Genomic DNA, 27,106 nt, shown 5'->3' on the forward strand with positions numbered 1-27,106 from the left:
GGGGGAGAAGAACAGAGAGGTGAAGGGACAACTTGAGAGAGTCTCCTTCCACCATGTGTGTCCGGGGATTCAGTTCAGGACACAGGCTTGGCAGCAAACCCCTTTACATCTCTCTAGCCCCAGTAGCTTTAAAGTGTATTTATACACTCAGAAGGTAGAATAGGAGGATTGCAAGGTGGAGGACAGCCTGGTTACATTAAAAAGAAAAAAGTATCTTTATAGTACATAAACTCATAGTCTTTGTGGTATAATAAACTTTATCTATGAATTCATAACCATTTTTCATTTGGGGGATTTGGTTTTTAATTTTTATTAAACTTTATTATTAATAAACTTACTAATAAATAAAAATATCACACCAAAATTAACCACACCCAAAGTATTAATAAATTTATATACAGTTAGAATTGGCATTTGTTTGAAACAGGATTTCATTATGTAGCCCTGGCTGGCCTGGAACTTGTTATGAAGACCAAGCTGGCCTCAAACTTACAAACATCTGTCTGCCTTTGCCTCTTGAGTGCTGGGATTAACGGATGTACCGCCATGCCACACATATAACCTCTTAGAATTTTATTTTTCTTTTGTTGTCTTTTCCCATACAGTATCGGGAAAATTGCCTCGCAGCAAAAGCACTCTTTTTCGACTTCTGCCTTCCAGCTTTGTGTCTTCAGACTCAGCTCTTGCCGTATCTTGCGCTGCTGACCATTCCAATGCGAAACAAAGGTAAAGTGCTTTCTTTACTACTGAGGAGTGTTTGTTACTTGTTAGTTACAGCATCCACACCTACCATGATTGTTACCTGTTAGTACAGCATCCACACCGACCATGATTGTTACCTGTTAGTACAGCATCCACACCGACCATGATTGTTACCTGTTAGTTACAGCATCCACAGCGACCATGGTTGTTACCTGTTAGTTACAACATCCACACCGACCATGGTTGTTACCTGTTAGTTACAACATCCACACCGACCATGATTGTTACCTGTTAGTTACAGCATCCACAGCGACCATGGTTGTTACCTGTTAGTTACAACATCCACACCGACCATGGTTGTTACCTGTTAGTTACAACATCCACACCGACCATGGTTGTTACCTGTTAGTTACAACATCCACACCGACCATGATTGTTACCTGTTAGTACAGCATCCACACTGACCATGATTGTTACCTGTTAGTTACAGCATCCACACCGACCATGATTGTTACCTGTTAGTACAGCATCCACACCGACCATGATTGTTACCTGTTAGTTACAACATCCACACCGACCATGATTGTTACCTGTTAGTTACAACATCCACACCGACCATGATTGTTACCTGTTAGTACAGCATCCACACCGACCATGATTGTTACCTGTTAGTTACAACATCCACACCGACCATGATTGTTACCTGTTAGTTACAACATCCACACCGACCATGATTGTTACCTGTTAGTACAGCATCCACACCGACCATGATTGTTACCTGTTAGTACAGCATCCACACCGACCATGATTGTTACCTGTTAGTACAGCATCCACACTGACCATGATTGTTACCTGTTAGTTACAACATCCACACCGACCATGATTGTTACCTGTTAGTACAGCATCCACACCGACCATGATTGTTACCTGTTAGTTACAACATCCACACCGACCATGATTGTTACCTGTTAGTACAGCATCCACACCGACCATGATTGTTACCTGTTAGTTACAGCATCCACACCGACCATGATTGTTACCTGTTAGTTACAGCATCCACACCGACCATGATTGTTACCTGTTAGTTACAACATCCACACCTACCATGATTGTTACCTGTTAGTTACAGCATCCATACCGACCATGATTGTTACCTGTTAGTTACAGCATCCATACCGACCATGATTGTTACCTGTTAGTTACAACATCCATACCGACCATGATTGTTACCTGTTAGTACAGCATCCACACCGACCATGCTTTAATCCATAGGGGTTGACAACTGGTTTTCATTCTTTCTAGGTTTTTGTCTGTAAATTGTACTGTGAGGAACAGCTTTGATTCTTTCTCATTTGTTTTAATTTTTGGTGTATATTGATAAAGATTCTGGAATCTTGGTTCTTCAGTTGTAACTCCTATCATTTATTTTGATCTCAGATTGTTCACATTTGACTAGTTGATACTGCTTTAAGCTGTGTTTTTACTTTTTTTTTTTTTTCTTTTTTTTTGAGCTGAGGATCGAACCCAGGGCATTGCACTCTACTACTGAGCTAAATCCCCAACCCTTTACTTCTTTTTATTACTGTTTTTTTTTTTTTTTTAATTATATGTGTGTGTCTGTGTGTGGGTATGTGCACATGGGTGCAGATGGAAGCAGAGGGCAGAAAGGGTGTTGAATCCTCTAGAGCTGGAGTTAAGGATGACTGTGAGCTGCCTGATGTTGGGAACCCAATTTGGGTCATCTGCTGCAAACATACTTAGCAGCTGAGCCACTCTGGAATCCCAGTGTTACTTCTAAGCTTTGTCAGTAAAACAGAGCTAGACAGTTTGTTTGTGTATATAACGTAAGTCCATAATAGAACATTGAGTTTCTACCTAGCCCCACAGCGTTTATTCCAGCCTTTTTCCTTGCCATAGCTGTGCTTCGTCTGTGTGGTCGTTACTGTTGTGTGGGGCTGGAGGGCAGGAATCAAATTGAGGGCCTGCCTTGTGCAAGCCAAGACAGTGCTGCACCCCTGAAATAATCCCACACGTACCTCCCCCTTTGAACAATGAAATTACCTGCCATTTTTCTAAATATATTTGCTTATGTAATCTGTATATACATAATGTACTTTGTGTGTGTGTGTGTGTGTGTGTGTGTGTGTGTGTGTGTCAGTGTGTGCATGTGCACATAGAAGTCAGACGACAACCTCAGGTAGTGTTCCTCAGCTACTGTCTTTCTTTCTTCCCTTGTTTTTTTTTTTTGTTTTTTTTTGTTTTTTGTTTTTTGTTTTTTTTTTTTTTTTTTTGGTTTTTCAAGACAGGGTTTCTCTGTGTAGGCTTGGCTGTCCTGTTACTCATTCTGTAGACCAGCATGTCCTTGAACTCAGATATCTGCCTGCCTCTGCCTCCCAAGTACTGGGATTAAAGGCGTGCGCCACCATGGTGCATATGCCTGGCTACATGTGCCTTTTTTAAAATATAAATTCTTAGGGTTGAACGCAGGCATTAATGATTGCAATGCAAACACATTATCAACTGAGTTTTCTTCCCAGCCCTACTACATATGCTTATTCAATATATGTATATCTATCTTTTTGTTTTTATGAGTATAAATGTTTTATCTACATGTATGTATGTGCACATTAATAACACAGGGATACTCAGCTTATATCATCAGTACATTCTGTTATAAACATGAATATTCAAACATGCCTTTTTAAAATAAAAATAAAAGCCCATCAAAAGTAAATTTTTAAATGATGGCATTTAAAACTTTGTTAAAATGTCTTTTCAGCTCAGATTTCTTTTATCCAAGATATTGGAAGACTTCCTTTGAAGCGAAACTTTGGAAGGTAAGCTAGTCACCTTAATTCTAAAAGAACTTCTTACTGAAATGTCTACTGAATGTGTTCAGCATACAGTCAGTAAATGTTGTCCATAAGATACAAAGCAGCTGGAGACATGGTGGAGCACGCCTTTAATCCCAGCACTTGGAAGACAGAGGCAGGCGGACCTCTGTGAGTTCAAGGCCAGCCTGGGCTACATAGTCATGGCTTTGAAGATAGACCCTAACTCAAATAAAATTAAAAAAAAAAGAAAAAAGAGCCAGGGCTAGAGAGATGATGGTTCAGCTCAAAACTGCCTGTAACTTCGGCTAGGTATCTGACTTCCTTATAAACACAAAATGAAAATAAAAAGTGTAAAGTATCCTTTTCCAATTTCTGGAAGCTAACAATAGGAAATAAAAATAATAAGAAAGGTATTATAGCTTTGTTGTCTTGAGGTGGGGTCTTACTGGGTAACCGAGGCTGGACTCAGACTCCTCATTCTCTTGTCATAGCTTCCCAAGTGCTGGCACAGGCTGTACCTCCACCTGGCTGAAGTTCAGTCTTTTGGTTTAGTTTCTTCTTTGGAGATAGGGTGTCTTTATGTAGTTTTGGCTGGCCTGGAACTCAGAGATCCAGTGTCTGCCTTTGCCTCCTGAGTGCTAGGATTTAAGGTGTGAGCACCATGCCCAGCTTTAGTTTCTATTTTTAAAATTACAAATTAGGCTGAACAGTTTATGTAGTGCCATTCATGTTTCCTGAGATTTCTCTTTTCTGCTCATTTTTAATGTATATATAAATGTTAGTACGTAGGAATTCTGCTGGAGACATTAACCCCCAGCAGTAGGATTTAGTCACAGTTGCTCATTCACCTTGCATTTTGTGTAAGTGGAAAGACCACTTAGGTTGCAATGTAAAGGAATCTCCTGTTTGGTTATATTGATGTCTGCGCTATGAATCTGACAGGTTGAAAATGGAAGCCCTGACTGACCGAGAATTTGGGCTGATAGACCCTGACAGCGGGGACGAATTCCAGCGTAATGGAGGACAGCCTGCACAGGAAGCTCAGGGTGAACCCTCTCAGACTGCTGACCTAGAACCCTGGTCTCTTCCTTTGAGTCAGAACAGTGGGAGTGACCTGCCTGCCAGCCAGCCTCAGCCCTTTTCCTCCAAAGTGGACATGGAGGAAGAAAAGGAAGAAGACATAATAATAGAGGACTACGACAGTGATGAGACATAGAAAAGAGCCTGCCAATCAAATTGCTACTTGAGAGACTTAGTCAGTGGTACTTGAACAGCATTAACACGCTGCTGGTGAATGACAAGCAGTTTGCTGATTGCTCAGCTCTTAGAGTATTCCTTACGAGCAGCTGCCTTCTGTCTTCTTGAAGTAAAGCAGGTCTCAAGTACTCAGTACTTAGTATTTATTTAGTCTTGTGAATGGTTTTGGGAGGAGAGGTCACGTGTAAAGTATGTTTTTGAATGTCATGCTCAAATATCAGAAAATGTGAAGGAGTAATCCAGAATATACAGACTTTATGGGGTGTTGTAAATGTGATTTATAAAACACTTTAGGATGCAAAAATCAACTTTGTGCCTTATTTACAGTTTGCATCTAGCTTCTCAGATACCATTTTGGTATGTTGTACAGTGGAATATTTTAGATACTTCTGGAAAGTATTTACATAATTTATATCAAAATTAAAATGTTGGATTTCACCTTGTTTTTCTTATCTTTTAACGTTGCCTACCATGCACTGTCTCCTTGGGTTCAGGCAAAGTAGAACAAATGTTCTAAAGATGGACAGGGGCGGGTAGCACCTTACACTGCCCTTTCCTGGCAGGCGCTGGGCGGGCTGGGTACCTGCGGGGGTGAGGCCGGTACTGGGGTGAGGCCGGCAGGAGGGGCCGGGGCGGCCGGGCGGGGCGCTATGCTCGACCACGCCCCACGAGCCCGATCCCAGTTTCGGTGCCCGCGGAGGGGAGGCGCGCTCTTCCGGCCAGGTGAGTGGGTCGGCGATGGGACGCCGGGCCCGCGGGGAGGGCCTGTGGCCCCGGGCACACATCCCCGGAGCCGCCTCCGCCCCGCGGCCGGGCTGAAGCCGGAGCACATGGGCGCGCGCTCCGGGGGCGGCGCGGGAGGGTTTCGCTGCAGCGACAGGTGCGGCCGGCTGGACCGCCGCCTGCCTCCTTCCGGGCGCCGGGTGGCGCCGCCCTCGCCACTTTCCCGGCCGCCCTGACCGGGACAACGGCCACCTTGGGGCGGAAGCCAGAGTGGATTTTCCAGAGAAGAAGGCGAAGGCGGGACGCGCACCGGTGGGTACGGCCGCGGAGCCGGGAGGCTGCATGGGGGAGCCCCGCGAGAACGCTGGGTGTCTGTCCGCAGGCAGCTGCGGCTCCGCTGCTCCCCGACCCCAAATCCTGGGGCAGTCCACCTTCCGGAGGCGGCAAAACTTTTAGGGGCGATTGTGCGTGTGTAAAGGTAATCAGGCTTGATTCCTGTGACGCTCGGGGAACCATTTTTCGGGCCACCGCGGTGACATTCCAAAGTCTCTGGGCCCCAACTAAACAAAGACCTGCGATCTCAACCACCTAGGGGGCTCTGGGGCAACCCGTAAGATGTCAGGGGTATCTATATATTTAAGACGTGGTAAAATACCACGGATCATTCCTTGTTGAGATAACACAGTTTGCTCTTCTAGTCGACACATTTAAATTGTTTTTTAATTTAAATAATAAAAGTGATGTAACTCACAGGTGAAGATGAGTTGAGTCCGCTACAGTGAGTCATACTTTTAGCAAGGAGTTAAATTAACAAGCAGGGTGCCCTGTAAACCATATATACCCTAGACACTTCAAACCTCGTTCAGCTTGCTTGTTGCGCTTTTGCTTCTACTTTTTATTAGTTTGGTTTGTTTGAGACAGGGTTTCTCTGTGTAGCCCTGGCTGTCCTGGAACTCGCTCTGCAGACCAGGCTGGCCTCAAACTCAGAAGTCCACCTGCCTCTGCCTCCCAAGTGCTGGGATTAAAGGCCTTCACCACTGGTGGGCTTTGCTTCTACATTCTTAGGCATATGTTGAATGTAAACTTTTTAGGACATAAAGACGGAAGGACAGAAGTAAGTGCTGTTGTGCTGGCTGGTTTTATGTCAACTTGACACAAGTTAGAGTCCTTTAGAAGAGGGAGTCACAGTTGAGAAAATGTCCCCGATAGGTTGGCCTGTGGCAAGCCTCTGGTGCATCTTCTTGATTAATGATGGATGTTGGAGGGCCCAGCTCACTATGGGTAGTGTCATCTCTGGGCTGGTGGGCCTGGATGCTATGAAAAAACAAACTGAGCAAGCCAAGAGGAGAAAGCCAGTAAACAGCTCATCTCCATGGCCTCTGTGTTAGCTCCCGCCTCCAGGTTCCTGCCCTGACTTCCCTCAGCAATAGAGTGTGATCTGAGTGTTGTAAGCTGAAGTAAACCCTCTCCTCCCCAAGTTATGGCCGTGGTGTTTTAATCACAGCAATAGAAACCCTAAGACAGGTGTCACTCAGAGAGCTTCTGGTTTGTGCGGTCCACACTAATTCTCCAGGCTCGGAGTGCCTTATTGGAGGCCCCTGAAGTTCCTTCTTGGACTCCTCCCACTGTGCTCCATCTGTTGGGTGGCTGTGTCTGGTCTGGTGGCAGTACCTACCCTCCAGACCGACTGAATCTCCACCTGGATTCCTAAGATGCTGCTGAAACTCATGTGAAATCTATTCTCTGAGGGTGGAGAAATGAGTTTACCATAAAGTGATCAGATAGACATCTGGCATCTGCTTCTTTTTTTTTAAGCCAATTATTTTAATTTGTAGGTGAGTGTTTTGCCTGCATGTGTGTCTGTACCATATGTATTCAGTGCCCTTGGAGGCTGAAGAGTGTGTTAGACCCAGTGGAACTGGAGTTACCCTTGGTTGTGAGCCTCCATGTGAGTGCTGGGAATTGAACCCAGGTCCTCTGGAAGAGCACCCATTGTTTTTAACTACTGAGCCATTTCTCCAGACCCTCTGGCACTTGCTTCTAAGTAATCTCTCCTGACAGAGGAGGAAGAGGACAGGGAAAGAGAAGTGGATAGGATGGACTGGTCTAGATGAGTAGTTGTTGGAGCTGATCTGCTTGGTGCAAGAAGGGTTCCGAATACTACCCTTTCCACTTTCGATTGTGTTTAAATTCTTCTGTCACTGCGTATTTTACGTTCCCTGTGTCTAGAATGCAAGGCCTCGCTGTCTCCATGGCTCTCACCATGATGCTTTGGATCTTATCAGCAGCCTCTTTATCTTAGCCTTCCCCTCTGGATGGAACTCTAAACACCAGATCCAAAGAGATTGGATCATGTCACTCTTCAGGTCGGAATCCTCTGATGGCTTCTTACCACTCATGAATAGCCAGTGGATTTAAGGTCTTACGTGAATTGGTTGCCTCGGTTCTACCATGTGTCTCATTCTGCTGTGTCTCTGATCTGGCATCCCGTAGCATGTAAGGCAGTCCCAGAGGGCTTTGGGGACTTCCAACTGTAGCTGTTTCACTTCCCTGGAGCAGTCCTTGGAGGCATCTGTTTGCTTTCCTCTTTCTCTCTTTTCCATATTCGCCACTTTCTCCAGAAGACTTCCCTGGCCATCCTAAAACAACACCCTGCCTGCGATGCACTCCCTGCTCCCCCCTGAAAACATCGATCCTTGGTGCATCATGCATTTCACTTACCACCTGCCGCCCACAGTTGGACTTCAAGTTGCATAAAAACCAGGGACATTAAATAAAACCTCAGTGTGCCTGAGGTGATCTTCGTTGACTAAGGGGGTCTCTATTTTACAAAGTAAAACAATGCCTTAGGATTTCCAAATTGTTCAACACCTGAAAGATGAGAGCACACATTTTATTTTGTCATAATTTCAAGTGTAGTACCATATGTCTAGTTGAATATCCAATGAAAAGGCATAAACAGTTAAAGGCAGAAATTCAATGTGCCTCAAATCTAGTATTTCAGCAGCAAGTGTTTTTGTTTTTGTTTTTTCCCTTATTCTGCACATATTTAGGTCATTGCTTTCATCAAGGAAGGCAATGGGCTTAGTCAAAGTGCTTTCAATAATTTTCTCAGGTATATTAAATTCCTCCTAAGATGCTTTCGTTGTCCATGGTAACAGCAAATTGCCTTTAGGTAACTGCTCTGGGAACGGTGATATTCATAGTTAGGGCTGCTGCTGTCTTACACTTCTGGGGACCCACGGCCTTTGATGTTTTTACCTCTGAGAACTCAGTTTCTAAAATCTGGTGCCGAATGTTAATATTTTAGGAGGGAAGAAGCAAGCCCTCTCAGCTAACTTTTTCACTTGTTTATTTTATTATTTTGTAGGATGGGTGTTTTGATGGCTGTACGTCAGTGCACCATATGGACGCAGTCCCCCCTGAGGCCAGAAGATGGCGTCATACCCCTTGGGACTTGGGTCATAGCTGAGTCTGAGCCCCCATGTGTGTGTGCTGAGAATTGAACCCAGGTCCTCCAGAAGAGCAGCCAGTGCTCTCAATCTCTGAGCCGTGGCTCTAACCCCTCAGCTAACTTGTTTGATTAGAAAGGGAAAGGCCACATGCTTGCTGTGTCTAAAGAGTGCTCTAATGGCTTCTTGGCCATTCCAAAGCAAATGTGAGCTATGAAAAAAAAAAATATGAAGAGTATTTGCTGACCCATCAAATTTTGGTATGCTGACTCCTTTTTTTTTTTTTTTTTTTGATACGGAGTTTCTCTGTAACAGCCCCGGAACTCGGTTTGTAGCCCAGGCTGGCCTCAAACTCACAGAAGTCCACCTGCCTCTGCCTCCCAGGTGCTGGGATTAAAGTCATGCACCACCACCACTTGACACACTCAGACTAAATATTTTGATTTAGATGTCTAAAGAAAATTGTACTTGGAAATGTGTTAGCATTCTGTATTGTTTAAGTTTTGGGGTTTTTTGTTTTGGGTTTTTTTTTTTATATATATTTTGTCCATAGGCCTCATACATAAAGTAGACTTAAATGCTTTAGTATATAAAATTCAAAACTAATATTTAAATTTTTTATTGCACTTAAAATGCAATGGCATAGAATACTTAACTATGTATCTGGATGATCTAATTGGTACATGTGTTTAAAACGTGTTTATCATTTTATATGCAATAGTACTTGGATATAATCACGTTTGCCTCCTGAATCCTTTTTGCAACTAAGTGAATAAAATACCTGGGTTTTATTTATGGAGGATAAAGTAAGTAGACATAAGTAATAACTTTAGTCTTGGTCACAGGTGTGAAAATCACAAATGTCGTCAAGTGATGGAAGGTCCAGGATTCGGGACAGGGGCTATAGTGAGGTTCCAGGGGACATGCCTCGTCCAGATGGTACCATAAGAACCCTCCAGTCCCTGCACAGCAGTGAGCTGGCCGTGAGCGCGGATCCTCTGCCGCCTCCCCCTCTCCCATTACAGCCACCATTCGGCCCGAGCTTCTACTCAAGTGACACAGAGGAACCAGCCATAGCCCCAGACCTCAAGCCGGTCCGGCGCTTTGTCCCCGACTCCTGGAAGAACTTCTTCAGAGGGAAGAAAAGGGACCCGGAATGGGATAAACCGGTGACTGATATCAGATACATCTCCGATGGTGTGGAGTGTTCACCTCCGGCCTCTCCAGCGAGACCAAACCACCTCCCACCCAGCAGCTCTTCTTACAAAGGCCCCTCCGGAGGGTCAGAAGGCACCTTTAACTCCCAGCAAGAGGCGGATGCCATGTTTGCCCAGGACCCCTGTGCATCCCTAGACCGGCGCACGCAGACGGCGCGCACCTACAGCGAGAAGGTGGAGGAGTACAACCTGCGGTACGCCTACATGAAGTCCTGGGCAGGCCTGCTGAGAATCCTGGGTGTGGCAGAGCTGCTTCTGGGGGCTGGCGTCTTCGCCTGTGTCACAGCTTACATCCACAAGGACAACGAGTGGTACAACCTGTTTGGATATTCACAGCCCTACGGCGCGGGAGGTCTCGGCAGCCTGGGCAGCACATACGGGGGTTATTACTACAGCGGCCCCAAGACCCCTTTTGTACTCGTGGTGGCCGGATTGGCTTGGATCGCCACTATTATTGTTCTGGTGCTTGGCATGTCCATGTATTACCGCACCATTCTTTTGGACTCCAACTGGTGGCCCCTGACGGAGTTTGGAGTTAACGTTGCCCTGTTTATCCTGTACATGGCTGCGGCCATCGTCTATGTGAACGATACCAACCGAGGCGGACTCTGCTACTATCCATTATTTAACACGCCCATGAATGCCGTGTTCTGCCGGGTAGAAGGAGGTCAGATAGCGGCGATGATCTTTCTGTTTGTCACCATGATAGTTTACCTCATCAGCGCCCTGGTCTGTCTGAAGCTATGGAGGCATGAGGCTGCACGGAGACACAGGGAGTACGTGGAGCACATGGAGCAGCAGCAGGAGGTAACGTGACTTCTCCGTACCTTTTGTTTGGCGTTGGTTGGTTTTCCTGTTGCTGCTGAAAATACAACAGCCTCGAAGCTGTTGTCAAAGCCTAGATCTGTATCTGCGTTTAAATGAGCCGGATTTCAAGAGTCCCTGCTCAGCGGCTTACTTTGGATAGCCCTACCGCGCATGTGCAAGTCGCCTTCTTCACCGCTGTGGTGGCTCACTGAAGTGTCTCATCATCAAAGCTGGTTCAGGAACAGCTTTGATTCCTTCCTAAGATCGAATTTCATAAAAACCCGGGAAATACTTCACTCCCAGGAAGGAAGTACTCACTTAAATACAATGTACTCCCTCCCCGTCCCAGTGAAGTAACACTAAGTAAGACTAAGGAGCTGGGGGGGCGGGGGGGGGGCGGGGGGCTCAGTCATGGGGACCTGAGCAAGAAGTCATTCGATCTCTGGAAGAAGTACAGAGTTGTTGGCATGCATGTACTCCCAGGGCTGGGAGGTGGGAGGTGGAGGCAGGAGGATGCCTTGATGCTCCAGGGCTATCTAGCTTGGCCCTTGGGGGCAAAATTCCAGGCCAGTGGAGACCCTGTCTCAAACAAAAGGTGGACGGCACCCAAGGACTAACCCCTTAGGTTGGCCTCCACGTGTGTGTAATGTGTAGGCATATAAACCAACACCAACAGTGCACACACACACACACACACACACACACACACACACACACACTATAGCTAATGGGAATGGTGACTTAAGCCTGTAACCCCTGCTGTTGGGAAGTTGAAGCAGGACGGTTGTGAGTTCAAGGCCAGCCTGGGCCGTGTAGTTTGAGGCCAGCCTGGGTTCCTTTTCAAGCCCCTGTCTTAAAAAGCAAAAACAGAATGAATGGGGTGGTTGTGTTTGCTTTAAAAACAAACACTGAGTGACTGAATTGTGGTAAACATGCCTAGTGGCTTTTAATGGTTCGTCATTATTTTGGAGAGGTCTGTATTCCAAAATAAGAAACTACTGCATTTGTTTTCCTTCCTTGGCTTTTACTTATTAAAAATAACAATGAAAAAATAAGTAATGAGAATAACATAGAGGAAAAATGATGGTGATATCTAGTGGATAAGGTCATGTAAAAAATTCCATTTAAAATTATTTGACAGTAGCAAACATTAGGTATGTTGTGCTACTTTCTGTATGCCCTGAAATAAGTTGATATTTCACTGTCTTCCAGGAGGTGCAGTAGAACCTCCTATTCCACTGAAAGTATTGTTTGCCTTTAATTTGTCCCTAATTAAGTTGACCAGGTTGTAAATGTTTGCATTCCTACTTTCCCTGGCCTTCTAGAGTCTATATAATTGCACATGTATAAGTCAAGCTTAAACGCCATCCCTTTAGGAGCACGTTTTATGAATGTGATGTTTGTATGTTTGTTTGAGACATGGTTTCAATGTGTAGCCCCAGCTGGCCTAGAACTCACTGTGTAGACCAGGACTTCACAGAGATCTCTGAGGCCTGTCTCAGCTTCTGCTGGGATGAAAAGTGTATTCCACCACGTCTGGCCCTGCAAATGGTTTTTTATAACACTTATGTGTTAATCGAGATACTTAGAATGTTCTAGCGTGAATTTTACAAAGTTACTTCTAAAAATGTACTTCAGCACTTCAAGAGTGTTTGTTTTTGTTTGTTTTTGTTTTTTAAATGTTTTTCCTTCAGCAAAAACTTATTTTGTGCCAGGTGGTGGTGGCACACATGCTTTTAATCCCAGCATTTGGGAGACAGAGAGAGACAGGTGAATCTCTGAGTTTCAGGACAGCCAGAGCTACACAGAGAAACCCTGTGTTGGGAAAAAAAAAATCCCAGAACTCCAACAACTAATTTTGTTTTATTGGAGAGGAGGTCTCACTGTGTAGCCCAGGTTGGACTCAAACTGATTGTATAGCTCAGGATGGCTTGCAACTCACCACAGTCCTCCTGCCTCAGCCTCCCAGAGAGTTAGAATTACAGGTGTAAGCCAGTGTGTTTATCTTAAAAACTTTCTATAATTTTTTTTTGCAATATTTGATTAAACTTGAATTATTGAAGGTGATGTAACAGCCTTTTTTTTCCTATTAATTTTATAAAGTGACTATATCATCTTTTTAATTATCCAAAGTGCTGGTCATGGTGGGTCACACCTGTAATGCCAGCACTTGGGGCAGAAGCAAGAGGATGGCCACAAGATTTAGGCCAGCCTGATCATGCAGTGAGTTCTAGGCTAGCCTAGGCTACATAGCAAAATCGTATCTCATAAGACAAACAAACAAACAAAACAATCAAATCACCCAAGATAAAGTAACCAGAAATAAATAAAGTCTAGGTCATTCAAGCAACTTGCCTAATAGTGCCCACCTTTCCCATAGCTCCACATCTTCCCCATGCTCCTGGTTAACAGGGAACTACGGTTACCCATTGTCCTCTGTTCCCCACTGGCCCATAGAAATCTAGGCAAACAAGTATGGAGAACGAACATCAAGGAGAGGGTCAACTTCTGGACGTTGAGATTGGGCTAGAAGTGCAAATGGATGGAAACATTTGCAAAATAGCTTTTATATATAAATATAAATATAAATATATATATATATATATATAGTGTGTGTGTGAGTGTGTGTGTGTGTGTGTGTGTGTGTAACATGCACTTGCATGTGGGGGCCAGAAGAGGGCGTGAGATTCCCTGACGCTGGAGTTACAGGCAGTTGTGAGTCTCTGCGAGAGCAGTAAGCACTCTAGACTGCTGAGCTAGCTCCTCAGCCCCGTGAGAAATCGTTTTAACTCTTTTGTTGTTGTTATTCCAGGTAAATGACCCATCGTTGTCATCAAAAAGGAGAATGGTAAGAGCAACATGAACTAAGTTATGCTCTGTCTGCAGATTTGATAAACGTTTATCCCTTGTGTGTATTTGTTGACAATAGAATCATCCGTGTGTGAAACTGATACTGAGCTTGGATGAAGACTTCCAGCTTTTTTTCTGATACCGTAAGGATCAAATTAGGTGGTCTTCCCTAGACCCCCTTTTCATTTTGTTACATGAATGTTTTGTAAGTGAACATGGCTGGTCTTCCTTCTGTGTTTGTTTGTCTGAGATAAGTTCTTGCTGTGTGGCCCAGGCTGGCCTTTAATGCATTCTGCTCCGGCTTCTGCCTCCTGTGCTCCGGGACTCTTGGTTTACTAACTATGCCTGGCTAATTTCCTTCAATGGAAATCATTCTTCCTGAGGCTGAGATATAGCTCAGTTGCTAGAGTACTTGCCTAGCACGTATGAAGCCCTGGATTCCCTCCTTAGCACTACGTGAACTGGGCCTAGTGGCCTATGACTGTAATCCCAGCATGTGGAAGGTAAATGCAGGAGAATCAGAAGTTCAAGGTCATTGTCTCTGTTAGGGTTTCTATTGCTGTGATGAAACACCATGACCATAGCAACGTGGGGAGGGAAAGGTTTATTTCACTTACACATCAACATCACAGTCCATCATCGAAGGAAAAAGTCAGGGGTAGAAACTTAAGCATGGTAGTTCACACACACACACACACACACACACACACACACACACACATTTCATATGGGAAATAACATTTTATGATGCTAACACTCATTAACAGATAATGTCAAGATCTAGTATCAAAAGTATGCAGAATGCTAATGTTTGGAAGTATGTTCAAAATATCCTCGATATAAATGTCAGCGGGAGAATGCTTGCCTGCCTAATGTGTTTGAGGCCCTGGGCTTAATCCCCATCACTGTAATCCATTCATTTATCCATCTGTCCATCCATCCATTCAGCCAGCCAGCCAGCCATTTGTAAATCATCTTTAGGGGCATTTAAAGGTGTCCACTTTGCAACTGCTTGTTTCCCAGGACCAGGCTGGTCAGGGTCATCTCACTGGGCTGCAATATGACAGTGACATGGTAGTAGTACTTGTTCTTGTCCAATTGTTCTTGTAGAATGTATGGGCTTCCTGGTTATTCCCACTGACGGCAGTGGGATTTACCAATGGAACTCAGTGAAGAGTAGGGTCAACCTAAAAAGCCAGGAAGATGCTAGAGGTCCTAGAATAGTTAGGAAAATGGTAGAATGCCCCTCCCCCCTTTTTTTTTCTTAGACAGGGTTTCTCTGTGTAGCTCTAGCTGTCCTGGAACTTCTCTGTAGACCAGGCTGGCCTTGAACTCTGCCTGCCTCTGCCTCCCATGTGCTGGGACTAAAGGTGTGCGCTACTGTGCCTGGCTGGAATGCACATTCTTACTTTGGAAATCACTCGATCTCCAGCTTCCCTGACTCTTATAAGGAGGCTGAAGCCCAAACACATCCTTTTAAAGGCCTCTCTGGAGATGGATCACTGCAGAAGAAGCTTATGTATATTCTAAGAAGGACTCCCATTAATCCATTGGACTTAACCCATGAGAAACCTGACGGAATGTTCCATAACCCCAGCTTTTCATGGGTGTGATTTTTCACCTGCTCTCCCCTGGGTCATAGCAGGGATGGTTTGGAGGAGTGGCTTGGGAGGGAGTGTGACACTGGAAAAGAGGCGACAGCTTCAGAATTAGACTGCTCTGATCAGGGCCCCAGTGCAGCTGGCTTTTGCCCTTTGATCCCGTGGAAATGACTTCTCTGAACTTGAATTTCCTGTTCAGTTTTGGTCTGAACCTTATTGTTTATATTTTATGATTTTTTTAATCATAACAATTTTTTTTTAGACTATGAGATTTTGAGAAGCAAGAACTTTTTTTTTTTTTTTTTAGACAGGGTTTCACTCTGTAGCCCTGCCTGGTCTGGAACTCTCTCTATGTAGACTAGGTTGGCCTTGAACTCTCCGAGATCATTTGTCTCTACCTCCTGAGTACTGGGATTAAAGGTATACATTCTCTCACCTGACTAAAATATATTTTTTAAAGATTTATTGTTTTTATTTTATGTGATGAGGGTTTTGTCTGTTAATACGTCTGTGTACCACATGCATGCATGCTCATGGGGGCCAGAAAAAGGTGTCAGATCCCCTGGAACTAGAGTTACAGATTATTGTGAACTGCCGTGGGGGTGCTGGGAATGGAATCTGAGTTCTCTGGAAGAACAGCCAGTGCTTTTAAGTGCTGGGTCATCTCTCCAGCCTCAAGATTCATTTTTATTTGTGTGTGTGTGTGTGTGTGTGTGTGTGTGTGTGTGTGTGTGTGTGAATGTATGCCGTGTGTGTGAATGCCCTTGGTGGCCATTAGAGGGTCGTTGGAGCTGGAGTTGCAGATGGTTGACAGGCCTGTGTGCACACTCAGGGAACACTGGAGCTTGCACAGGTGTGCATTGGACAGATCTGCTCTCCAGGCTTCTAATCCACAGACTGTCCACTCAGCCCGCTTTCAGTTTAAGGGCATAGTAAATTCTGTAGCATCACCCATCTGCCCTGACCTTTAATTCCTTCCTCTGGGACCATAGTAGAGCATTGCCAGTGTTTGCTAGCAGAAAGGGTTTCAGTTAAGAAACAGGAAAGAGGCCATGTTAGACCTTGGCTCTTCAGCCTCTCTCTCCTCCCGCAAATGTGCTTGTCACTAGGAAAGTGTGGCTCGTCCCAGGGCTGGAGCCCAATCCCACGCTTTCTTTTTTGTTTGTTTGTTTTTTTGTTTTGTTTTGTTTGTTTTGTTTTTCGAGACAAGGTTTCTCTGTGTAGTTTTGGAACCTGTCCTGGATCTCGCTCTCTAGACCAGGCTGGCCTGGAACTCAAAGAGATCCGCCTGGCTCTGCCTCCTGAGTGCTGGGATTAAAGGTGTGTGCCAACACCGCCCGGCTCCCACACTTTCTTAAAGCTTTCTTCTCATATTAACAGGTAAACCTGAGAAGTAGCTATGAGCAAGTAATGCCAGGGATTGCTTGAGCCAGGCGGTGGCGCAAACCTGTAACCCACATTCAGGAGGCTGGAGCAAGAGGACAGCCGTGAGTTTGGGGCCAGCCCAGGCTACATAGTGAGTTCCAGACCAGTCTGGGGTAGAGTGAAACCCCCCTCAAAAACAAGCACACAAATGAATAAAATGAATAGTACTTACCTAGGTTTTTTTTTTTTTTTTTAACCTAGAACAGTAATTAATTTTGGACTCCGCCATCCAGACGTCTTTGTTCCTGTTTCCTTACTCTGTCCCGACTTGTTTGCTTTGGGTCCCAGTGACTTGTGGGCTTGGAGCTTCCCCTTTCCTGGTCCCTTTCCTTGGGCTGGTTAGCAACCTCCACTAGCTCAGGCCTGTGCCATTCGGTGAGGTAAGAGCCGGTGGCTTCGACAGTGGGCTGATGTTAAACCTCACGACCAGTCCGGAAGCGGGGAAGTGGGAAAGTAAAGGACCTTTAAAAGCTGCCGTAGCGATAGAGGGCAAGACTTCAAAACCCTTCTTTGTACCTTTGTTTTTGGTAGAGGAGAAAGAAGTTTCTGTATCAGAGAACAGCCAGGTTTCCAGGCAGGGCCTTACCTTCCTCCGGCCGTGGCTGGTATGGCCTGCCTCGTTCATCCGGCTTGTTTCTAGGGTGCTTGTAGAACTTCAGGGCAGTTGAGCATGTGAGCCGTATACGTTTAGTTAAACAGGTTTCTGCATCTTGTTCAAGTGTCAGTGAACCTTGGCTTAGGGTGTAGTCCGTTGGTAGAATACTAGCCTGGCATGCTCAAAACCTCTGGGTCCGGTCTCCAGCATCACAAAAATCAAACATTACAGAGTTTACTTTCCCTCTCTGAACCTCACCTCTTATGTACCGGACCCTTCTTCTGGCATCTACCAGCCTTGGCTGGTGTCCTGGGTGCAGTGCAGTTGAAATGCTGAACTGCCTTTGATGGCCTATTCTAGAAGATTCCTTTGCATCTCCCACTGCTGTGCCCCTAACGCTGGCTTTGATAGAAACCTCTCCCAGTCCCTTCTCTCAGCCATTTTTTCCCCTTTTCCTGAATAAGTAACATTTTTATTGAAGGGTGTGGGTTTAATCCACCATCTACTGCCTGTAGGCTTTCCAGAGGCCCAAGGCCACAGCTTGAGAACGCTCACAGCCTGAGGTGAGACAAGCCTGCTCCCTGTCCTCTGCACAGTCCGAGCAAGCTCTTCTTAAAGACTGATGTCAGAAAAGCTTTTTTTTTTTTTTCTTTTTTCTGGAGTGTTGTTGTTTCCCTCTGGTTTCTATGAGACAGGATCTTGCTGTGTAGCCCAGGCTAGCCTCAAGCTGATCCTCTTGCCACAGTCTCTGATGTGCTGAACAGGTGTGTGCCACCACACCTTGAGAAAGTATCTTTCAACGCGGAGTGTTCGCTTTCCCTTTCAGACAATGAAGACAGTGTGACTCCCCTCCCCTTCACACTGGCTGCTTCTAACCGACTCACATCAGGTCCCCCCTGTTGCTTTTTCCTCTTTCCACTTAAGTAGGCTTGGGACACTCTTCTGGCAGATTTTCTTATTTTGAACTGTATTTCCCATTCTTGCCTGGGGTGTAGATCCTGAAAAAGTCTGTACTTAGACTCTGATTTGTTACTTCTCATGTGGTGGACGTGGGAAGTCGAACCCAGGGCTTTGTGCACACCAGACAAGCCCAGTGCTGTAGTGGCATTTCCTTTGGGCCGCCAGCCAGCTCCCAAATAAGACACACAGACTTATTATTAATTATGAAATGCTCAGCCTTAGCTTGGGCTCGTCCCACTGGCTCTTTTAACTTAATTTAACCTCTTTCTCTTCATCTGTGTCTTGCGTCAGGGCTTTTTTTTTTTTTTTTTTTTTTTTTTTTTTGGTTTTCCGAGACAGGGTTTCTCTGTGTAGCTTTGCGCCTTTCCTGGGACTCACTTGGTAGCCCAGGCTGGCCTCGAACTCACAGAGATCCGCCGGCCTCTACCTCCCGAGTGCTGGGATTAAAGGCGTGCGCCACCACCGCCCGGCGCGTCAGGGCTTTTTACCTTTCTTCCATTCTGTATGCCCTACTTTCCTGCCTCCTCTATGTCTGTCTGGCTTGCTGGCCCCTGGTGTCTCCCTGTCGTCTTCTTTTCTTTCTCCTCCAAGCCTAAATTCCTCCTCCTGCCCAGAAGTCCCACCTATACCTTCTCCCTCGCTATTGGCTGTTCAGCTTTTTATTAGACCAATCAGGTGCCTTCGTCAGGGAAGGTGAAACAGCAGCACATCTTTACGTAATTAAACAAATGTGACACATCTTTGCATAGGTAAACAAATATTCCTTAACACAACGCCAACGAGCCATACCCAAAGCCTTCTTCATTCACTTAAGAAAAAAAAAGTACTTTCTAGCTTTTCTTACATTTGTTTAGTTTGTATGTATGCACATACATGTGCCACAGCATGAGTGTGGAGGTCAGTAGGCAATGTGCAGGAGCCCATTCTCTCTTTCCACCCTGTGGGTTTCGGGAATCAAATTCAGGTCCTCTGGCTTGACAGCAAGCACCTTGTATTAGTTGGTTTTCTATTGCTGTGATAAAATACTATGACCAAGACAACTTATAAAAAAAAAGCATTTAATTAAACTTATTGTTTCAGTGGTCTAACGAAGTCTGTCATGCCCAGGCATGTGGCAGGAAGCAGCAGCCACATTGGCTGGAGCAGCTGAGAGCTCACATCTTGATCTGAATGCAGGAGGCAGAGAGCAGACTGAACGTGAAGTCAGTCTTTGGAAACCTCAAAGCCCACCCTCAGTGACACACCTCCTCCAGCAAGGCCACACCTCCTAATCCTTCCTGAACAGTTCCACCAACTGGGTCCAAGCATTCAAACATGAGCTGTGCTGGAGGGGAGGGGGGCATTCTCACACACCCTTACCCTGCTGCACCATCTCACCAGCCCCTTCCCAGGGTAGCCTTGAACTCACAGCAACCCTTCTGCCTCAGCCTCCCAGGTGCTGGAGTTAGTCATGAAGCACCAAGCCCTTCTCATCATCTGCTTTTGTAATATGCTAATTAGGAGTGGGAGGTGCTTGCCTCTTCCAGATGTGACTGTTCAGCTGTATCGTCGAGAACACCATCGTGTGTATAAGACACAGAGCTCTAAATGATATTGTTTTTTACTTGTCTTCTTCCTACTCTGCTTCATTTTTTTCCCAGTAGCTTGGGTGGACTCTTTCCCCACTCCCTTGTACACATCACTTCTTCTTGTTTTTTTTTTCTTTTGGTTTTTCGAGACAGGGTTTCTCTGTGTAGCTTTGCGCCTTTCCTGGGACTCACTTGATAGCCCAGGCTGACCTCAAACTCACAGAGATCCACCTGGCTCTGCCTCCCGAGTGCTGGGATTAAAGGCGTGCGCCACCACCGCCCAGCACACGTCACTTCTTATTCTCTTTTACTGCAGTGTGAAGTGGCCACCAGTGACAGACAGAGAGACCAAGAAGCTAATTTCAAAGAGTTGAGGACAACAAAAATGACCCCTGAACTCCTGAGTGGACACATCCCTCCAGGCTACATTCCCAAGCCCATCGTGATGCCTGACTACGTGGCGTGAGTCCGTCTCAGTTTTTCGTTGTTGTTTTGTTTTGTTTTGTTGTTGTTGTTTTTCGAGACAGGGTTTCTCTGTGTAGCTTTACACCTTTCCTGGAACTCGCTTTGTAGACCAGGCTGGCCTCGAACTCACAGAGATCCACCCGCCTCTCCGTCTCAGTTTTTCTAGCTCTCCCATTTGGACCTTCATCTATTAGTCTGTCCTCAAGACAGTACTGTGCTTAAAGTTGTTACACGAATGGTCATTGTTATCCAGGGTAACGCTGGAAAATAAGAAAGGTCTGCCCGGTCTGGCCACTGGGTTAGCTGACCCATGTCACCTACTCAGCTTGTTTTAGTAAAAGTTACAATGTTCTCCATTCTGCAGATAGAACCCAGGGCCTTGAGCGTGCTAGGGAAGCATACCACCACAGACCTCTGCTGTGGAATGGTCTGTATGTCAAGTGTGTTGCTGATTGGTCAGTAAATAAATCACTGATTGGCCAGTAGCTAGGCAGGAAGTATAGGCAGGACAAGGAGGAGAATAAAGCTGGGAAGTGGAAGGCTGAGTCAGAGAGACACTGCCAGCCGCCACGATGACAAACAGCATGTGAAGATGCCGGTAAGCCACGAGCCACGTGACAAGGTATAGATTAATAGAAATGGATTAATTTAAGCTGTAAGAACAGTTAGCAAGAAGCCTGCCACGGCCATACAGTTTGTAAGCAATATAAATCTCTGTGTTTACTTGGTCGTGTCTGAGGCTGTGGGATTGGCAGGTGAGAGAGATTTGTCCTGACTGTGGGCCAGGCAGGAAAACTCTAGCTACAGACCTCCTGGCAGGTGAAGTTGTCACCCTGATCTGTGATTCTTCCCTCAGAAAATATCCTGTGATTCGGACGGATGACGATCGAGAACGCTATAAAGCTGTGTTCCAGGACCAGTTCTCAGAGTACAAAGAGCTGTCCGCGGAAGTGCAGGCCATCCTGAGGAAGTTCAATGAGCTGGACGCGGTGATGAGCAAGCTGCCACGTCATTCTGAAAACCACCAGGTCAGTGCCCACAGCTGCTGAGAGGAGGCTGAGTGCGAGGGGTGGACTCCCACGGTTTTAGGATGCTCAGACATCTATCTGTTGTCTGGGAAGGTGTTTGAGATCCTCAGGGTTGGCCAGGCAGCATTTCCATTCCCGACAGTGGATCACTGTCTGCAGAAGGCCTTAGGACGGATCCCAGTGCCACAAAAAAACAAAAAAGAAAACAGTTAACAAATTATATAACTTAAGGTCTTTTTACCATTGCCTTCCTTTTGTCTTTATCTGGTGTTGGGGATCGAAGGGTCTCGTGTATGGCAGACAGCACAGTCATCCTCAGCCCCCCTACCTTCAGTTATTAAATACTTTATTTTCGTATTGAAGTAAAATATGAGCTTGCCAAAGATACATACTGTCAGAGTATTGAAGGACACAAATGGCACTCTCAAAGGAGAGTCATCCCAGGAGGGGTCGTGGGCAGTGCATTCCTCAACCATCTCAGTCCGAAGGGAAGCGAGTCCTGTGGGGATGGCTGAGAGCAGAGCTAAGCCCTAGACAGCCACAGCCGAGAGACCACCAGGGTAAAAGGAAAGAGGAAAGCCGTGGTGGAGACAGTAACTGTGGGAAGGAAAGAAAGTTTTCTCTGAAACATTCTTTTAAAAATGGTATGGAGTAACCCCGGGAAGTGGTAGTGCATGGCTTTAATCCCAGCACTCGGGAAGCAGAGGCAGGTGGATCTCTGTGAGTTCAAGGCCACCCTGGTCTACAGAGAGAGATCCAGGACAGCCAGGGCTACACAGAGAAACCCTGTCTCGAAAAACCTTAAAAAAGAAAGAAAGAAAGAAAGAAAGAAAGAAAGAAAGAAAGAAAGAAGGAAGGAAGGAAGGAAGGAAAGGAAGGAAGGAAGGAAGGAAGAAAGAAAGAAGGAAGGAAGGAAGGAAAGAAAGGAAGGAAGAAAGAAAGAAGGAAAGAAAGAAAAATAAAAAGATACAAGGTGGCCAGGCATGAGTGGCACTGGCCTTTAATCTCAGCACTCAGGAGACAGATGCAGGCAATCTCTGTGAGTTCAAAGCCAGCCTGGTCTATAGAGTGAGTTCCAGGCCAGTGAGGACTACATAGTAGGACCCTGTCTCAAAAAACAAACAGAACAACTAAGCCATCTACCTGGTCCATCATGTAACTTAAAAAAAAAAAGATGTCTTCAGCCTGGTCTACAGAGCTAGTCCAGGACAGGCTCCAAAGCTACAGAGAAACCCTGTCTCGAAAAAAAACCAAAAAAAAAAAGTGTCAAAGCCAGTTAGCAGTGGCTGACACATGCTGTTTAATCCCACAACTCGCGAGGCAGAGCCAGGCGTATCTCTGTGAGTTCGAGGCCAGCCTGGTCTAGAGAGCGAGATCCAGGACAGGCACCAAAGCTACACAGAGAAACCCTGTCTCGAAAAACCAAAAAAAAAAAAAAAAAAAAAAAAAAAATGCCAAAAGGACAAAAGGAATGTTTATATCTGAGCCAGGCAATGGTGGTGCATGCCTTTAATCCCAGCACTTTGGAGGCAGAGGCAGGCGGCTCTCTAGTGGGTGAGTTATTAAGGCAACTCCACGTAGTTAAAAAGGAGATTTATTTTGGGGTAGCTTACAACAAGTAAAGGGATAGGTTACAGGATCCGGGAGAGATGAAGTGCAGTCCAGCTGGGTTCTCTGGAGAACTCTGCTCCGTCTACCATCCAGCATCAGGATCACCAGAAACCAAGAGAGCCAGCACATCCGGATCTCGGGCCTTAAGGGCTCCTATCTTGGCCCCGCCTCAGGGCAGGTCATAGGCAGGCTTGACAGTTACCAGAAGCCTCACTGGAGGTAGTACTTCCAGGTCAAAGCTGGAACAGCTACCCACTACAGACCTCTGTGAGTAGGTGAGCCTGGTCCACAGATTGAGTTCCAGGAGAGCAAGAAACCCTGTCTCAAAGAGCCAGGCGGTAGTGGCGCACGCCTTTAATCCCAGCACTTGGGAGGCAGAGCCAGGCGGATCTCTGTGAGTTCGAGGCCAGCCTGGGCTACAGAGTGAGTTCCAGGAAAGGCGCAAAGCTACACAGAGAAACCCTGTCTCAAAAACCAAATAAATAAATAAATAAATAGCAAAAAGAGTGTATTTGAATTGTATTTGAATACACACACACACACACACACACACACACACACACACACATTTTTCTTCTGAAAACCTACATTAATTGGGGGGAGTCTTTCTTTTTATCATATATGTATAGTATACGTTTAAATTGCTCTTGATTATGAGTTCTCTAAGATATATATATGTATATGTATGTATGTATGTATATGTATATGTATATTAGTGACATTTCCTTGACCCTAAAGCAATGGAATGTTAACTAAGAAACACCAGTTCCAGGAAGCAGGAGAAATCCAGCAAACGCTGAAAGAGTGAGTCAGTTAGTACCATTTGGAAAATCCGCAGGTCCACAGGTCCGAAAGGGTCACCAAGTTGAGCGGTCTTCGGAGGTGTGCAAGAAAAGCCGTGTGTGGCGACACAGTTTGCAGTCCCGGCTACTTGGGAGCCGAGCAGGAGAAGCTCCTGCACCCAGGGGTTCTAGGCCAAGGCAACATTTGTGAGATCTTGTCTCGAAGGAAGTTGTGTAAGGAAAAACAAGGCATTCGAGAATAAATGGCAACATTTCTGTAGTCCTCTGACTTACTGGAGAGTCATCCTCTTCACAAATCTTATCTTCGTATTTATCATAAAATGTATAATAAAATTAGAAGGACCCTTCTATAAGCTCTTCTCAGGAGCTGAATAGCCCCAGCCTCTTACTCAAACACCTGATTCATGAGGAGGCGCTTTCTAAAGAGGGTGGAGATGATGGTAACGGCCCGTGTGGTGGTTTTTACGTACCAAGCTCTTTATCAGGCTCATTGTAAATAAGTGAACCTCCTGGCAACCATTTGAGGTGGTTATGGATATTATTTGTAGGGGGAAAAGAATCTTAGGACAGATGGTTTACCCAGGGTCACACAGTGCTTGTTCCACTCCCAGAGACCAGTGCCTGGCAGGTAGTTAGTGTGCAGATGTTTGTCCAGTGAATTATATTTTTGTGTAATTATTTTCATTCTAGCTTTGGGCAAAAAATGGGAAAGTTTGTTTTTGAGGCAGGGTCCCCCTCTGTAGCCCAGACTGGCTTTGAGTTCATAGTGGTCCTACGTCTGCCCCCAAGTGCCGTAATTATAGGCATATGCCACCGTGCTTGGCAAAAATAGTTTTCTGTTCTAATTCCCAGTGTGCTTTGAGACATGATTTGAGTAAATGCATGTTTTCACTAAACTAAAATAAAAATATATTATTTTTAGGAACACGAGAGAATTTCAAGAATCCATGAAGAGTTTAGGAAAAAAAAGAACGTGAGTAAAAACAATTTTCTTGGTCAAAGTGTCCTTGTCCTGGTACACGGGTGATAACTGATAAGACTTCAGCTTTCTTTTAAACTAAATTATTAATGTCTCTCCATGGAGTCTCTATTGACTTGTGAGATTCCACAAAGGGTGGAGTTGGAAAAAATATGGGAGAGACATTTATTCATACTTCCTACACTTACCTTTTCACATATTTTGATTACTAAAGCTAACTCTCTACTCTCTACATTTCCTTTGGTTTTTCTGTGACCGTAAAGCATGGGCTGTTTCATGTTGATAGAAAGCGTGACTGTTCTAATTACACAGATCATATCTGCTGTTTTCTGTGTGAGGATGTGTCTGTGTCAGTCACTGAGGAAAGCGGGTGCTGAATCATGACTGTTTCTTCCCTAGGATCCTTCATTTCTGGAAAAAAAGGAGCGTTGTGATTACCTCAAGAACAAACTTTCTCACATAAAGCAGAGAATCCAAGAATATGATAAAGTAATGAACTGGGATACGCAAGGTTATTCTTAGACCGCTTGGGACTGTTTTTTATAGCCAACTATTTATCCACTGCCTTTCTGTGCTGGTCTCATGGATGAGAAGCAGACCCCTCCAGGTCAGCTTCTGCTTGGTTTCCCGTCCGAGGTTGAACGGTGTGATTTTAAACATTTCAAACCCACTGAGAGAGAGCCTTCACTGAGACTGGAGAGACCGTGTGCGTGTTCGCCCGTGTACACGTCCACGTTTTTCTCATTCAAATGTGTTGTCATTTTAGACATCCTGTCACTGGAGAGTGACGAGCTCATTGTCCCGAGTTCGGATGTTGCTTTTTCCTCCGTTTACGCTGCTTCCTTCAATTTCTCTAGGAATTTCTCTTCCTAAGGAAAGTTCTTAGGAGATTCTTCCTAGGGATGTCCCTCCCTTCACAAGGACTAGAAGCCAAGATCAGTTGTCACACACTTTGTGATCTTGGGCAAGCTGATTAATCCTCTGTGCCTGTTTCTTCTGTAAAGTGAAACTAAATGGTACCTACCTCAGAGGGCAGTTAGGAGGACTGTGGGTGCATCCAGAACAGAGCCTGCCACTATACAGTGCCACATTCACGCAGGGAGTACTGTGGACATGTTGGTGAAGTGGATGAGCTACACAGGATGAGTCTCAAGACACAGTCTGCAGTCAGCCGTTAACCAGAGGCCACGTGTCCTGTAGTTTTGTCTTGTGCTTGTCACCTTTACTACACGAAGCCTTAAGTGGATGTTTCACTATTGTTTGTGACCTCTTCTGTGCCCTCACTGCCTCCCTATGTGTAACCAGGGTCATATGCATGTGTCCCCCAAGCCCCATGGCCCAGACTGTCCTGTGCACATGCGCATGACACCTTTCAGTCTACTTGGATTCCTTCTCTGATTCATTAGTACACTTCATCTTACCAAGAATCACCCTAACTGAAATGTTATTCAAATTTAATATGAAAAAAATACAAATCCCTGGCAGGTATAGATGAGGCCCTGATCCCTAGCAACATCAAAAATTAAAAAAAAAAAATTTAATGCTGGAGATGTCGCTTGGTTGATAGATCACCTGCCCAGCATGCGTGGCGATTAGTCCCAGCATGGCATAAACCATACATTGTGTTGAATGCCTGGGAGATAGAGGTAGGAGGATCAGGAGTTCAAAGTCATCCTTTGCTTCCTAGTGAGTTCAAGGCCAGCCTGGGCTATATGACATCCTGTCTTTAAAAAAAAAAAATTAAAATGGGGGAGAAAAGCACTGTTTTGGTTTCTTTCTATTCAGCAGAATCCATCCAGTAATTTCATTGTGTGGAATTATGGTCTCTCCCTAATATAGCTTCCATTCAGAAAATTCATAAATTGATGTCCAGAGGATTTTACAAAGTGGAGAAACCAAAGTAACACGTGGAGCAGGCAGCGGCCCAGAAAGTTCTGGCTGCTGAAGGACCAAGCTTGTGTTGGGGTGTCAGTGAAACTGGCATTACCCCTGCAGATCCAAGGCCAGCCTGACGGCTACAGTGAGACCTTGTCTCAAAACACAAAACAAATAAAAATCCTTAAAAAGGAGGAGGGAGAGGAGGACAAGTACTTTATAAATAAATAAATAAAATACGGTGGCGTGTGCACACTATCCTAGCACTCAGGAGCTGAGGCAGGAGGATGTCAAGTTCAAAGCCAGCCTGGCTACAAAGCAAGACGCAGTTTTGTTTTTTTTGTTTTTTTTTTT

General features: G+C 45.3%; 2 protein-coding genes across 2 annotated transcripts in view; both read left to right on the forward strand.

Annotated features, from left to right (window-relative positions):
- Window positions 1-5,231, forward strand: part of Rad17 (RAD17 checkpoint clamp loader component) — a 32,175-nt gene extending 26,944 nt beyond the window's left edge. The window contains exons 15-17 of the mRNA XM_059276225.1: window positions 606-726; window positions 3,482-3,539; window positions 4,479-5,231. Of these exons, the coding sequence (XP_059132208.1) occupies window positions 606-726; window positions 3,482-3,539; window positions 4,479-4,752 (453 nt within the window). The 3' untranslated portion in view covers window positions 4,753-5,231. The remainder of the gene's footprint in view (window positions 1-605; window positions 727-3,481; window positions 3,540-4,478) is intronic.
- Window positions 5,232-9,821: 4,590 nt separating this feature from the next.
- On the forward strand, window positions 9,822-27,103 carry Marveld2 (MARVEL domain containing 2). The gene is made up of 6 exons (XM_059276270.1): window positions 9,822-10,992; window positions 13,805-13,840; window positions 20,308-20,453; window positions 21,313-21,484; window positions 24,821-24,871; window positions 25,277-27,103. Exons 1-6 carry the CDS (start codon window positions 9,829-9,831, stop codon window positions 25,397-25,399), a joined length of 1,692 nt encoding a protein of 563 aa, XP_059132253.1. The 5' UTR covers window positions 9,822-9,828; the 3' UTR covers window positions 25,400-27,103.
- Window positions 27,104-27,106: the final 3 nt, after the last annotated feature.

The sequence above is a fragment of the Peromyscus eremicus genome, chromosome 11 (assembly GCF_949786415.1).
Source record: "Peromyscus eremicus chromosome 11, PerEre_H2_v1, whole genome shotgun sequence".
In the NCBI taxonomy this organism is placed as follows: Eukaryota; Metazoa; Chordata; class Mammalia; order Rodentia; family Cricetidae; genus Peromyscus; species Peromyscus eremicus.